Source organism: Mustela erminea, chromosome 11, assembly GCF_009829155.1.
Source record: "Mustela erminea isolate mMusErm1 chromosome 11, mMusErm1.Pri, whole genome shotgun sequence".
In the NCBI taxonomy this organism is placed as follows: Eukaryota; Metazoa; Chordata; class Mammalia; order Carnivora; family Mustelidae; genus Mustela; species Mustela erminea.
In genome coordinates, this window is record NC_045624.1 from 18558077 (window position 1) to 18572308 (window position 14232).

The 14232-nt window shown below is 43.1% G+C and overlaps 1 protein-coding gene and 1 pseudogene across 1 annotated transcript in view; both read right to left on the reverse strand.

Annotated features, from left to right (window-relative positions):
- Nucleotides 1-707: 707 nt before the first annotated feature.
- Nucleotides 708-14232, reverse strand: part of EXOC4 (exocyst complex component 4) — a 725477-nt gene continuing 711952 nt past the window's right edge. The window contains exon 18 of the mRNA XM_032304527.1: nucleotides 708-2221. Coding sequence (XP_032160418.1) covers nucleotides 1984-2221 — 238 coding nt within the window. The 3' untranslated portion in view covers nucleotides 708-1983. The remainder of the gene's footprint in view (nucleotides 2222-14232) is intronic.
- Nucleotides 7090-7171, reverse strand: LOC116569713 (annotated as a pseudogene).

Genomic DNA, 14232 nt, shown 5'->3' on the forward strand with positions numbered 1-14232 from the left:
TCAATCCTATCATTATTGTAAGCAAAGCAGGGATTCTACTTTTCTAAACGCTCCCCCGCAGCAGCCCATCTGCCATTTTCCTGCTGGTTCTCAGTGTTCTTGGCATTCTACTCACTCCAAATCCATGTCCCTTTTCACATCCAATAAAACTATCTTAAAAACTCACCTATTCCACCCCTAGCTCTTCTGGTATCCTTGTAACCACCCCAGAGGTCTATACCTAGAATGAAAGGAAGGAGAAGAAAAGGTACGGAAGCTATGCTGGGAAGCCATGGCCACCTGTAGGCAGCCTCCAGACCAAAGGGGTCAGCTCGAAGTTCCCTCAACTCCCCTCTCCCACCCCAACTTCTTGGGTAGACTACTTTCCTACGATGTTGTTGCTTCCATGGTTTTCTCCTACATGGATTCAACTTCTTTCTGACCAGACTCTGAATCACACAGATTTACAGTATTCCTTCTAGAAACCTCTGGAAGACCATCTTTCAGCTGCCTGCTGAATTCCCACTGTCAGTTCTGATTTCTAACTCAGCCCTGAGTGTACATCCATTAGGGTTTTGGTTAGCATTCTGTGTCCATACCCTGTCTTAAAGGTAGACAATGAAGTGCCCTCCCTCATTGTCTAGTATCTGGCTGTAGGCCTTGCAGCATTTGGCACACATTAGGAATGTTTGATGAATAAAGAACTCAAGAAAAACAACACACAGCAGTTATTTCAGCTTCTCAAAAGTTTTTTTAATTTCTGCTTTTCCCACAAAGACCAAACCTGTACAAACAGGTGTACAATTTTGGACCATCACAATATGGGGCATCGCCATGTATCCTTCCTGCTCTACCCTCCACGTGTTTCCAAGGTGTGTCCCAATCAGTGCATTGCTTTCTCCTGTGACATATCAACCATGGGCAGCAGGAGTACTTGGAGACTTGGGGGACAATGGCGGGGTCCAGTGTGCCAGGAGAGGTGAGCAGCCAAACCATCTGGGAACATTTTAGAAATGGCCTCCGCTGGTGGGTACACAGAGGTTGAATGTCATGCCGTCCCATCTTCCGGGCACTCAGCTGAGTGGACCAGGGCAACTTTCTAAGGTGAGGAAGACCTAGGGGCTCACATCGAGAGCAAGTAAGCATCTAAGAACTGCTCACATCCAAACAGTGTTTAACTGAGAATCAAAGTTCTTCACCCACGATTTTCTCTTGGAAAGCAGAGGTTAAAAAATCAAGAGAAAGGCAGACTGCCTTTCATTGTTCCATTTTTGTGATTAATTTGAAGGCTATTGGTTTTGATGCAGCAGCAGTAAAGACAAAAAGGCAATACGCTGACTACATTCTGTGTACAAGCTGCCGCACACAGAACTTGCTCAGGGACCGAGATAAAGGACTTTTCCCCCTAGCCCCAAAGAGGTCCTATTTTGGTTAGGAAAACTTGTTGAAAATTACAGCCAGTTGAGAAGCCACTGATCTGAGGTTGGCAACAGAGACGGAAGGCAATGCACATATGCTCATTTCATTGAACTGTAAACTGACGGGGTAGAGAGAGTCAGAAGCTACTGTCTGTGCAAGAGAACCCTATAAAGTGTTTTAGGAAGGGACGAAAACTGAGGGAGCCAGTCTGCTTTCCAAAGACTGCTGGTAGCTGTAATTTGTGCACTCATTTTTTTCAGAGTCCAATTTGATAAACCTTCCTCCCACCTCACCCTCGTCACTCTATCCTTTGGAACCGACTGCGCTAGAGAAGACATGAAATCAAAACAGTCTGTACTGCAAACTCCCTTTAGAGTTTATAGGAAAAGCCCAAAGAGACACAAAAAAATACCCTCACGTCTTCTCTCCACTAAAGCATCAGCATAGAGAAAAGCAAATCCACTCCGAATACACCCAATAAGATACCAGAGAAAGAAGCAAAGAGGACTGAATGAACAAAAATGGTGGCCCCCACCCTGCTCGTCCCCCCCGCGCCCCCCCCTCCGCCCCCAGCAGTGCGCCCGATTAAACCGTAGTTATTTTCTTATCCTTGGTGGCCTGCTTGATGGCAGCCTGCTCGCAAATGATCTCCTTGAGCCGCTGCAGCCTCATGTTCTGGGTGGTCTGGTCTCCTACCCCAGTCTGACTGCGGTGCAGCAAGGTCAGGGCGTGGATGTACTCTAGCTCCGTGTACTTCACGCCCTGGTCCACCACCAGGTTCAGGAGTTCGTCGGCCGTGTTGTATAACATCTCGTAATACTGCCTGGGGAAGGAAGAGGGGACACTGTTCACCATCTCCATTGTCAGCCACTTGTGTGGTTTTCGGGGTAATGACCATGCTGTTTAGAAATCACTTATTCCACCGGGATTTGTCGATCACTAGACCTTATTCTCGGTCCTATGCATATAAAGGAGAACAAGACACACACGATCTCTGTCCTCTTGGAGCTCAGCGGAGCTTTCTTCATGAGAATAAGCCTGAATGAAGGCTCTGGGAGACCTCCCATCTTTCAGGGTCTCCGTTCACTCGAGATTTGGCCTAATGCTATATTGACTTAGCAGGTTCCAAAGAAAAAGAAGTAGGGCCAGCATGGGGAGGGAGAGAAATAATCATCTGGCAGGCACCGTGAAAGCTGGTTTTGTCTTATTCAATCCCTCGTTCATTTACTTATTTGTTGGAGGCTCTGTGAAATGTGTGGTTTTCTCCTCCATAACGTGGGATAATAATGGTACTTACCTCTTCGGGTTATTGGAAGAATTAATTCATCCCTATAAAGCACTCGGAATGGTGCCCTACTAACATACATGGTCCATAAATATTAGCCATTATTTGAAATAATAATAGTGTATTCATAGCAATGTAAGGATAGTCATGGAATTATATAATGGTGAGCAAGATACGGCCTCTCTCCTCAAATAGCTCAGAGGTAAGTCGGAAAGATAAGGGAAACAGGGAAATAATGGTTGAGTTTCTGTTGACAAGGTTCATTTCCAAGTACTGCGTCTTTTAATCCTCGCTATACTTAGGGAGCCTTTTCTCAGATAAGGAAACTGAAGTATACCAAGTTACAGGACTCGCTCAGCGTCCCAAAGAAGGAGAGGCTGTGGCGGGATATGCACCCGAGTTTCTAACTCTCCTTCTTCATGGATACAGACAAGAATAATGCTCCACGTGACATGAAGGCTGTATAAATGTTATAACTTTATAGCAGAGGAAGGAGAAATCCTACCACGCTGAGGGGAAGGCGAAGAATCAAGGAAGACTTCATATGGGGTACGATATTGCCAGGCAGGGCTTCCAGGAAGGAAATTCTAGATTAAGGGAAAAGAGAAGAGCAGAAGCAGAGACTCCTCCTGGGAGGGGGAATGTGGTTGGCCTGGGGAGTGTAGGTGGACAGCAGAGTTGTGGGAAAAGCTAGTAAAAGTCAGAAGGCAGACTGTTTGACAGCAGGCTAGTTAAATTAATAAAGAACCTTAGACTTAGTCAAGTCAGTAAAGGACCTCCCTTCCTCACCCCCCAAGGTTCTGTTGAGAACGGAAGCACCATCCAAGTTGTGCATCTGGAAGATTAAGGTGATAGTGGTACACAGAATGGTCTGGGGGTGGGGGAATTAGCTTTAATTCCGGCAAAAAGTTGCAGACTTGAGATCCATTTGGCTGCAAGGCCACTGGCCTGGGTGAAGGAGAGGAGAGTAGTACCCATAAGAGAAGCATGCATTACAGTGAGTCTCCAACCGCGGAGAGCAGATGGGGGGTGTGGTCAGGAAAGGAGAAGGCAGCCATCTGCCCTTCTTAAAACCAACATTATGCCACCACTAACCCTTCTGGAATCTACACTAACTTGCATATTTACTACAAATTACCCAGGAGGTAGAGTTGAGTACAGGCTCTGTGCCAAGCGATGCTGTCACAGCTGGTTAGGCCAAGAACTGAGAAGCCTTCCCAGGCACAGTTTACTTCCTTCGCTCTTCCTGAAAGGAAAGGCACTTTGCCCCAGCGGAGGGCAGAAAGGCAGAAGGCCTAAGGCAACTCCAGAGAAGAAGGGATCTTGCAGACCTACCAGGATCATTGGACTTGAGTCTTGAATTTGTTTCTTGTTCATCAGGAACATCTTGATAAAAAAGAACATCCTCTGGGAGAAGTAAGTTATCCTTGTAGTAAGGAATATAATATTATATATATATTATATAATATTTTATATATTATATATATATAATATTTTATAAATTGTTGTTACAATGGGAATATGGTCAGTAACGGTACTGGTGTCTTTTCACATGGTTAGTAATTCCTTTTCCTGCTCTGCTAAACCTCCTTTTCTAATTAATATACTCTTAAAAAAAAAAAAGAATACGCTTTCACAAATACTTCCTAAATAGTGGCAGGAATAGCAAATGCTCATTTTATATTGGCAAGTTTATGAGTGATTTCAGGCAGCAAAAGGGTCAACATCCTTGCACAGAGGGTCCTCTTGGGGCTAGTTTTCTGTAAATGAGAGCTCACTTTCACTTCCTAAAACCACATATTTAGAAATCACTGGTCAAAGGTAACCTTGAAGGCAGACAGAGGTACTTCTAATATGAGAGGCAAATTGACTACAGCCTGCAGACTTCCGGGAGCCCAGTATCAGATACGGTCAGGAACCTTTCTGAAGCTTCATGTTCAGCATAAAACCTACACAAATTACCCATACCCCATAATACATCTGTTGGAACTTAAAAATACAAATTTTAAGAAAAACTTGATACTGTAGGAAGATGCATCTTTATCTGATGGCATTGCACGTTCCTTGGCACACCATGGCTTCCTCCCTGATACCAGCCCCCGTGAGAAATGAGGCCCTGCATCATCTAATGTGGTGTCTCTTGGATGCACAGGTAAGGGAGAGAGCTGCCCAATTAGGGAACTACCTAAGAACACATTTTAAAACTTGCTGGAAAAGAACACAGATTGAAATCTAGACTTACCTAACGGAATGACAGAAAATTGGGGGCCCGTGATTCTTTCAAGGTTAGAAGGGGCATGGTGGCTGCAGTTCTCGGCTGGTGGTTCTCCAACTAGAAAGTGCCTCGGGAGCTTATGAAAAGTACAGATTCCTGAGGACCCACCCCAGCTGCTGTGATTCCCAAAGGACCTGAACCTAGCTGGGATTCTGACCCAGAGTCTCTCTGGTGTGGGAAGAGTTACAGAACCATTCCCATCTCCTTAAGCCAAGGACCTAAAAGCGTTCGGGAAGGAGAAAGAAGCAGCAAGTGGACAGTGATGCTTTTGACTGAGATTAATCCAAAAGAACTGGGTTTCTTTGTATTATGATGTTGATATTTTTATCATTTATCTTAAGTAACATTGAGCCCACCTAGCCAGATGAAATTGGATTTCTTTAGAAAAATCTGATGAATTGTTTCCAGGGATACTGGCTGGTTTTCTACAGAGACCATTGTTCCACGCTGGGAGCAAACAAGAAAACGAAGATGCCTGCATTTCCCGTCAGTCCTGGTTCCACCAGTGTGATACACGATAAACGGTGAGCCACTTAAGTCCTTAACGTTTCAATATCCTCTGTGCAATGAAGAACTTTCTAAATTCCAGAATGACACTCTGAAGTGGACTCAGAGACTAAAAGAGTCCTCAAGAGCCTCAGATGAACAGTGTCCCAGATTTGCAAAGCTGAGTTATTAAACAAAATTGACAGGTAACTGATGGTGTGTCTTCTGTAGTTAGGGGAAAAAAAAATTACCCATAACCATGATGATATATTAGGTCATAAAGAAACATAAATATTTAAAGATGGAATGAAATTCATTCATCTTGCAGACTAGTACCCAGTAGCAGAGACGACGCTAAATCAGCACAGCGACGGTGGTAGCGGGAGGCAGAGGAGGGAGGCGACAAGGTGCCCCAAGGAGAAAATAGGAAAATGCCCCAAACTGTCCAATGAGAATGGGCCTCCATGATACACACTGACACGGTGAAATGAAATCATGTAACCCAATTGGGATAAATAATTTACCAGCACTTATTGAGGCTCCAGGAAAATGAAAGCTTGATCTTTATCATCGAGCATTACAATAGCAGCCGTGGCTTCCAGGCATCACGTTTTGTATTAGATAGTGCTTAGCTGCTCGGACGGGAGCGATGAACACACATTTGATTTAGGCCTTTTCCAGCTCATGACTTGGACAGCAAGTCTCTTCAAAGACCATGACATTCAGAAGCCAACTGCCAGATGTGGACCAAAGATCCTATTCCAGAAACCAGAGTTCCAGGTCACCCTAATGACCTGGTGACCTGGGTGGAGGTGGTTTCCTCCCATGGTTTCTCTCTTTGAGGTGCACCTTTGTGCAGCGGTTCCCAAAGTGGCCTGAGTGGACAGGGAGGCAGGTGGGGAGATCGGAGAGAGCGGGGGGGGTGATGTCACCTTGACTGGTCTCTTGCGCCCAGTCGGGAATATGACAATGTTCGTACTTTGTTCTGGCACAGACAGATGATTTTCTCATACTTTCCTCACCTTCCCTTTTTCAATGGGCTGTTCTTCCCTGTGTGTTTTTCTTCTTACTTTATTTTAATGGCACTGAACTGCACCTCTTTCTCCCCATTGATTGCACTGGCAAATATTTATACTAGTGAGGACAGGAAGGGCATGTTGGTAAGCTGGGCAGGTCTCCTTTTTCAAGTTTTCTTTTCTTTTTTTTTAAGATTTTTATTTATTTTTGGCAGAGAGAGAATCACAAGTAGGCAGAGAGGCAGGCAGAGAGGGGGAAGCAGGCTCCCCGCTAAGCTGAGAGCCCGATGCGGGGCTCGATCCCAGTACCCTGAGATCCTGGCCAGAGCCGAAGACAGAGGCTTACCCCACTAAGCTACCCAGGTGCCCCCTTTTTCAAGTTTTCAAATAGAGTTTATTTAATCTTTCTCTGATTGGGAAATTAATATACATGTCATATGGACTATACAGACTCAACCCAAAGATGAAGCAGAAACAAAGATTACTCCTAGAAGTCCATTATAAAGATGTACCACATTTTTGCATTTCTTTTTAGTTTTTGTTTTGTGTGATGTTTACCAATTTTCTCTATTACAGTTGAAATATTTGGGTTGACAGACTGTTGGACACTTTGTTTCCAATTTTATTTTACTTATTTGTTTTGGTTTTAATTAGCAATAATCGCGCCTCGGATAAACCTTATTGGCTACGATACTGCCACTGCGCAAAGCTTTTTGTTTTTGTTTTAAAAGAAGATTTCATTTATTTATTTGGAGAGGGAGAGAGCATGAGTAAGGGGAAGGGACAGAAGGAGAGGGAGAGGGACACAGAGGTAGAGGAAGAAACAGGCACCCCGCTGAGCAGGGAACCTATGTGGACATGGGGCTCGATCCCAGGACCCTGGGCAATCATGACCTGAGCCGAAGGTAGACCCTTAACCAACTGAGCCACCCAGGTGCCCCTTTGTTTCCAATTTTAAACACTTTCTTTCCTGAGGATAGATTTTTAAGGCAGATTTAGTCAAAGGTAAGTACAGTATTTAGGACTTGGGCAATGCTGCCAAACTGCTTCCTAAAAGAGTTGCATTGATTTTTCTTCCTACCAACAACATCGGACTGCACCTACCTCCTCACAGTCTTTTAATATTCATGAAGTCAAACCATTTTTCATCTACTTACTGGTTTTTATTTTTATTTATTTATTTATTTGTTATTATTATTATTTTTTTACTTACTGGTTTTTAATGTACATAGATCATATGTGTTGTTGTTTTTTCTTAAAAAATTTTATTTATTTATTTGACAGAGATCACAAGTAGGCGGAGAGGCAGGCAGAGAGAGACGGGGCAACAGGCTCCCCACCGAGCGGGGCTCAATCCCAGGACCCTGGGATCATGACCTGAGCTGAAGGCAGAGCCCCCAACCCACTGAGTCATCCAGGTACTCCAGGTCTGTATGTTTTAATGTACATAGTCTGTTGATATACCTTTGTATATCTGGAGTATAAGTGCTCTTCTTATTCAAGAACTCTTCAGAAATTTCCACAAAGAAGCAAGACCTTTCTAGTCTCTTGTCCCTGGTTCCACCTCCCACTCTGCCACACTCATCATAAAAGTTATCACGGCATCTCTGAAAGCTACTGCCAAGTTTCAGCTCTCTTCGTTGTAAATGGAGGAAAGAAAGCCCCAGTAAAACCAGCAATTCCCACACAGCAACTGTCATTCTTGGACCTGCAGGCGGTCCCGAGAGTCTGGGGGTGGGGGTGGAAAGAAGGTGCTAACTAGGGGCTGTCCACAGTCCCCGGGGAAAGCTTTGCCATCTGCCTCCCTTTACAGGGTGGCGTCCAGAGTCCTAAATCCCTGAAAGAAATCTGTATTTTCCATGGCTACCTAGTTATGTCTCATGCCGGGTGCGAGAATCTGTCTTGATTGAGATACTATTAATAATAATGTCTAGGGGCATCTGGATGGCTCAGTGGGTTAAGCCTCTGCCTTCAGCTCAGGTCATGATCCCAGGGTTCTGGGATGGAGCCCTGCTTGGCAGGGAGCCTGCTTCCCCACCCTCACCTCTGCCTGCCTCTCTGCCTACTTGTGATCTTTGTCTGTCAAATAAATAAATTAAATCTTTAAAAAAAAGGTCTAAATTTTAGGTGCACTGGCATACACAACCCTTTGACATAGCTACGGCAAATATCCACACTGCACAAATGAGCACACAGCCATTTGTCGAAGGCCTCACAATCAAGGACTTTGAACCCTGTATGTCATATAGACTCTACAGACTCAACACAAAGATTAAGCAGAATATGCCATAATATGGACATAATGGAAGCGGTACAAAGTGGAAGTACTAATTGCAAAGAAAAGTTACACAGCAAATTTTAGTCATGATTCAGGTAATAGGGACAAAATAAAATTCACGTACTAACTCAACTCTGCCTTCCATGGTAATGGAATACGGCAGTATTTCGGTAATTCGAAATTCATTTACACACTTTGTAGTTAATATTTGAACAGCACTGGATTTGATCTGGGAGTTCAGGGCTCTAAAACGAATAATGAAGTCATGCTGCTGAGTCAGCATTCCAGAAGTTACAGAAATGAGTTTTGGCTTTTTCATCGAGTCATGTGTTCCTCGCTTTTTGCCCCTCCAAGTGGGTAATGGACAAAGTCACCTTTCTTTCCAAAAGCTGGCTGCCCTTCTGACTGATTACTTCCTTGAGGAAGAGGGATAACTAACCAATGTCATTGTAAAGGCTTTATCATCTACTCCTTCCTGAGATACTGAAAGTAATAATGTCAACAAGACAACTGGGCTCTGAAGTAGACTTCTTATTAAACTTAAGTTGTGAAGGAGCAAAATTTTACCTGAATTTAACTTAGTATCGACAGTACCCCCCACATTCTTTTTAGCCAAAAGTTGCAGCATTTTGAGAACTTGAATAAAAAAACCCAGTAGCAGATGGGTCACTAAATTATTGGGTAAAACATCCAACTCCTGTTCATTCAATGGTATGCCACCCAATGCATGCATGCATGGTGATAAGCAGGGAGATGGAGAAAGAGAAAAGAAAGGAGCGGAATAATCCATAACTAGGTAATCATCCCATAAATAATTAAGAGGTAGTTAGAGCAGAAAGACTTAGAAGACTTAGAGAGAAGTGAATACTCAAGAGACCAACTAAGCTCAGATTCTGGTTAAGTCTTTCACTCCCTGCTAACTCGTTGTATGACCTTGGGCAAAGGCTGTGGCTCTTTGGACTTCTGCTTCCCAAACTGAAAACAAAGAGGTCAGAGCAGATGCTATTTAAGCATTTTTGGGTTTTAAAACCTTTATAGCATCCTCTGCTTGCTCCTTTAAAACCACGGGCTTCCATCAGAAGTAGCTGATGCTGATTTTCCCTGAACCGTAGTAGGTGAGATGCTGCAGTGATTGATTTGGAAATATTCTGAACAAGTGTAAACTTAGCTCAGATGTGTACTTTCCAGACCAATAATAAAATGGATGGTAATCCCGTGTGTCAGAAGAATAAATTAGTTTATTAAAAAATATAATATAATTGCTCTCATTTGTCTTCCCCTTCAAAGAGCTTAGAGTTTATTACAGACATGATTGAAAATTCTAATTTGAAATCGTGGAAGTTATTTCCATTGCGGGAATGAGAAAACTCAGGTAGAAAAAAGTGAAATAATTTTCAGAGAGGTATTGGCAGAATTGGATTTATGTTCTTTAGGGATAGTTCTTAACATTCCTGACAACAGACTGGGGGCGACTTTTGTTCGGATCGGGGCATTCCAGAAGAGAAGCGTGGTCTTTAGAAAAGACGGTGTAGACATTCCCTCAGCGGGTGGCAGGAGAAAATCATTCAAGAGGTAGTCAGAGCCTGAGAATCTGTTGTGCTAGTCATGTGCAGGCTTGATGGGTCATCTACCTGCATTTTCTTTATAGAAAGTGGCACACACACACACTGCTTTCACGGACAGCACTATCCTTAACCACAGTTACCTGATGGCTGAGTCTGGATAACCAGCACTCGTCAGTAGTACTGGAAGTGGGGGTGGGGGGGGTCTCTTCTGAGGAAATGCTAAAAGCTAAAGTAGGCTGTGTTCATCCTTCTCAGGAACGTAGCCTTGTATTTTGACAGCAGGCCCCAGACCCCTGCTTTATTTCTCTTCAGAAAACACAACCGCGGGACGCCTGGGTGGCTCAGAGGGTTAAGCCTCTGCCTTCGGCTCAGGTCATGATCTCAGGGTCCTGGGATCGAGTCCCACATCGGGCTCTCTGCTCAGTGGGGAGCCTGCTTCCTCCTCTCTCTCTGCCTGCTGCTCTGCCTACTTGCAGTCTCTTTCTGTCATAAATAAATAAAACTAGGGGAAAAAATTAAAAAAAAAAAAAAGAAAAAAAGGAAAACACAACCAGTCCAAACAAAGGAATTCCTCAGAGACCCATCACTTGTGAGATGATGGTCCTCTCCCAAGCTCACTTATAGTCCCTGAAATGGGAAGAAAATTTCTTCTGGTTCTCTCAGCTAGAAATTTTGCTCCTCACCTTCGCAATACTTTCTAAATTTATACTATCTGTGGCTGAAATTTCCTCCTCAGTAACTTAAGGATTCATATGTCGCTCTCCCCTCCATCAGATAATTTTTTAAATTAAGTTTTCTGCAGCAGGGCTAGAGGAAGATCTGCATTTTAAATTCAGTACAATTAAAACTGTGTCTCTTTGGTCTGGCACTGCCTTCGGTCAAACCCCATTTGTATGAATAATTATTCAGTCCATTAAGAAGTCTGCTCAACTCCTTCTCCCATTTTGAAGGTTTTAATAAATATTGATCAGGCACACTTCTGTTTGCACTTGCCAAAGCAATTCTGATGGATTCATCTTCTGATGTTATCAAATAATGAAATATGAAAGAGTGAATAGAATTACCCTCTTGTTCTGTGATTTTTTATTTAGGTCCTTCATTTTACTTTCATAATTGTGTTTGTCTCCTACTCCTGTAAACGCTCTTTTGATTATCAAAAGGTGAATCCAGGTTAAGGAGAGTTATGCTGTGCTGAATATCACTTTAGAGAGTTTTTTCAATTAAAAAATAATATATTGAAGATCATAGCTTGATAAAAGGAGATAGTGTTACGTATTTTGGTGGTCTCCAAGCCACATATTATTTACCGATTAGCACAGGGCCCTTACACTGAGTATTATCTATATGGCCCAGATTAGCCATCTGGGAAGTGGTGGCTGACATACGCAGAAGAAAAATAATTCAGAGGCCCTATAGCGTTTTCAGTTTTAAGCATTTATCAACTTTTCAATAAATAATGCAAAGGATTTCTTCAAAGGAATATCTAGTGTTATTATCACTAGTACTTAGGAAGCCATAGTAACATCTTAAAAGCTAATATGGTAGTGTCCTCTTATCCACAGTCTTGCTATCTGTGGTTCCAGTTATCGATGGCCGACCACGGTCCACAAGCAGAGGACCCTCCTCTGGACGAATCACTAACAGCAGCCTCGTGCTATGTCACATGCCTATGTCATCCACCCCACTTTATCTCATCACAGAAGCATTCGCCATCTCCCGTCATCACAAGAAGGATGTGCACGAGATATTCTGAGACTACATAACTTTTCTTATGATGGATTGTTATGATTGTCCCCCTATTTATTATTAGTTATTGTTGTTGGTCTCTTACTGTGCCTAATTTACATGTAAACTTTGCCAAAGGTATTACATATAGGAAAAAGATAGTACGTAAGAGGTTGAGTACTATCCGTAGTTTCAGACTTCTGTGACATGGTCTTGGAAGTTATTCCTTGCACATAATGGGGGACTACTGTAGAACAGAGAAAATTATAGATGTATAGTCTCTTGGTTTCGAGAAGCTTCTTTTATCACCACTTTGAAAAAATACAACCATGACCCAGATCAAAGATATCTAGGACACTAGGTAAAAACCTTATAGTAAAATAAATCTGGGCTTGCCAGGCAGCCTGCCTATTCTGCTCCTCTCTCTTGGTCTGTGGGAAAGAAGAAAAGAGTTGGAGGGCGCTAGACAAGGAACCAAGCCAAGGATAGGATTCTGCTCCTGGGACTACCAATTAGTGATGGATGGAGAAGGGAAGGGGTCACTGGTGTTGGCTTTCCATATTTATAAACCGAAATCCTTTTCTACCTGTAAGTGTTTGGGGACAGAGGTCAGTGAGGATAGGCATGGACTGCACGGCTTCGATGGAAGAACCTGCCATTAGAATATTAAGACTATGAGGCCAAGGTAATGGATCCATTCCAGTAGCTGCCAGTTCTTTCCTTCAGCCACTGACTCTGCCCTAACCAGCTACCCCACAAGCGTGTTTAGACAAGGTCTGGGTGAGGCTGAGTGGGTGGTTCACTGCAAGCCATTATCACTGCTGGGGAGTCTGATTCAAGAATTGCTAGTCAGCCATCAGCTGGCTAAGTTACTCAAACCCTTACTGATGACTTTTGGTCTTAGTTAGGGACCCCACCGCACTTCTCGATATTGTTACGGGGGATTTCTCTACTTTGCTGAGACAAAAGAACTATATCTTTTAGGACTGAAGGGCCAGGAAGAAAAAAACGGGTTTGGCAGAGGAACAAAAAAAATCAGCAGATTATTTGAAAAGCGAGAGCATATGCAAATCAGCAGGTCCCAATGGCAAATACTCCAGGGCGTTATTTACTAAACCCTCAGGTTATTTACAGAAGCAAGAAAACCTAAATAAACCAAAGCTACAAAATGGGCCACCTGAGATTCAAGGACATGTGACTCAGACCCGATGTCAATTAGAAAAATGATAGACTAAATCAGAAAGAGCTAATGGAAATATGTACAATATCCAGCAGGGTTTAATTAAAAACCCAAATACTCTGACAAATGTGATGGATAGCTTTGGGTAGCAATGTGAATTTGGTGGATGGAAACACCACTGTGGCTGATATATATTTGCATGTCAGTGAACCATTTTATCCAGTGCCTCTAAAAAAAATTTAACTAGCAAAACGAATTTATTTTGAATGGCTACCCCTGATGGGACACAGGCTGAAGAACAAACAAAGGGTAATGATAAAGGCAAATCAACAAATTCATAGAGAAAGCATCTAGCGAATGCTGAGGACAATGGCTTATAACTGATCTCACTTAATACCTTAATTAATGTGCAAGCACATGCAGGTGCCGCCAAGGGCAAATGTTACTAAATGGGGAAGGGCTGTGAACAGCAACAAAGAAAGAGAAAGAATGTAACGGACTCCAGAGAATTCAGAGTTGGGGCAGAAAAGAATGAAATGAGACACGTGTAGGGAAAACCCAAGTGAATTTCTTTGGAAGAAATTCTACCCTTCTGTATTTCATGGTGGGGAGGAACCTTAGAACAGCACTGGTAAAATGGTTCATGGCAGGGGGAGTGTGTATGGGGGGCGGGTAAGAACATGGAACCAGAGAATTTTCTTACTCCTGTAAAAAAAAAAAAAGAAATTTACAAGTACCAGTTTTAGGGCAAGTAAGTGATGATAACCGCTCCTTTGTTGTGCTTCAGAGTTCTGTCTTGCTATAGACCCTAAAGCCAATGGAAAGAAAATCAGAAAAGAGCATCAAATGGGATTAAAGGGACAGAGGGTTGGAGGAAAAGAGAGGATTAAAAGATATTCGGTCCAGCGTTTGCTCCAGTGTCAGCTTATCAATAAGTGAGGTTTTCCCTGACTACCTTCTGGAAGGCAAGACCTGCCCCTCTCATCAAGCTTTGTCCTTTTACTGAACGTCACTTCTGTTCAGC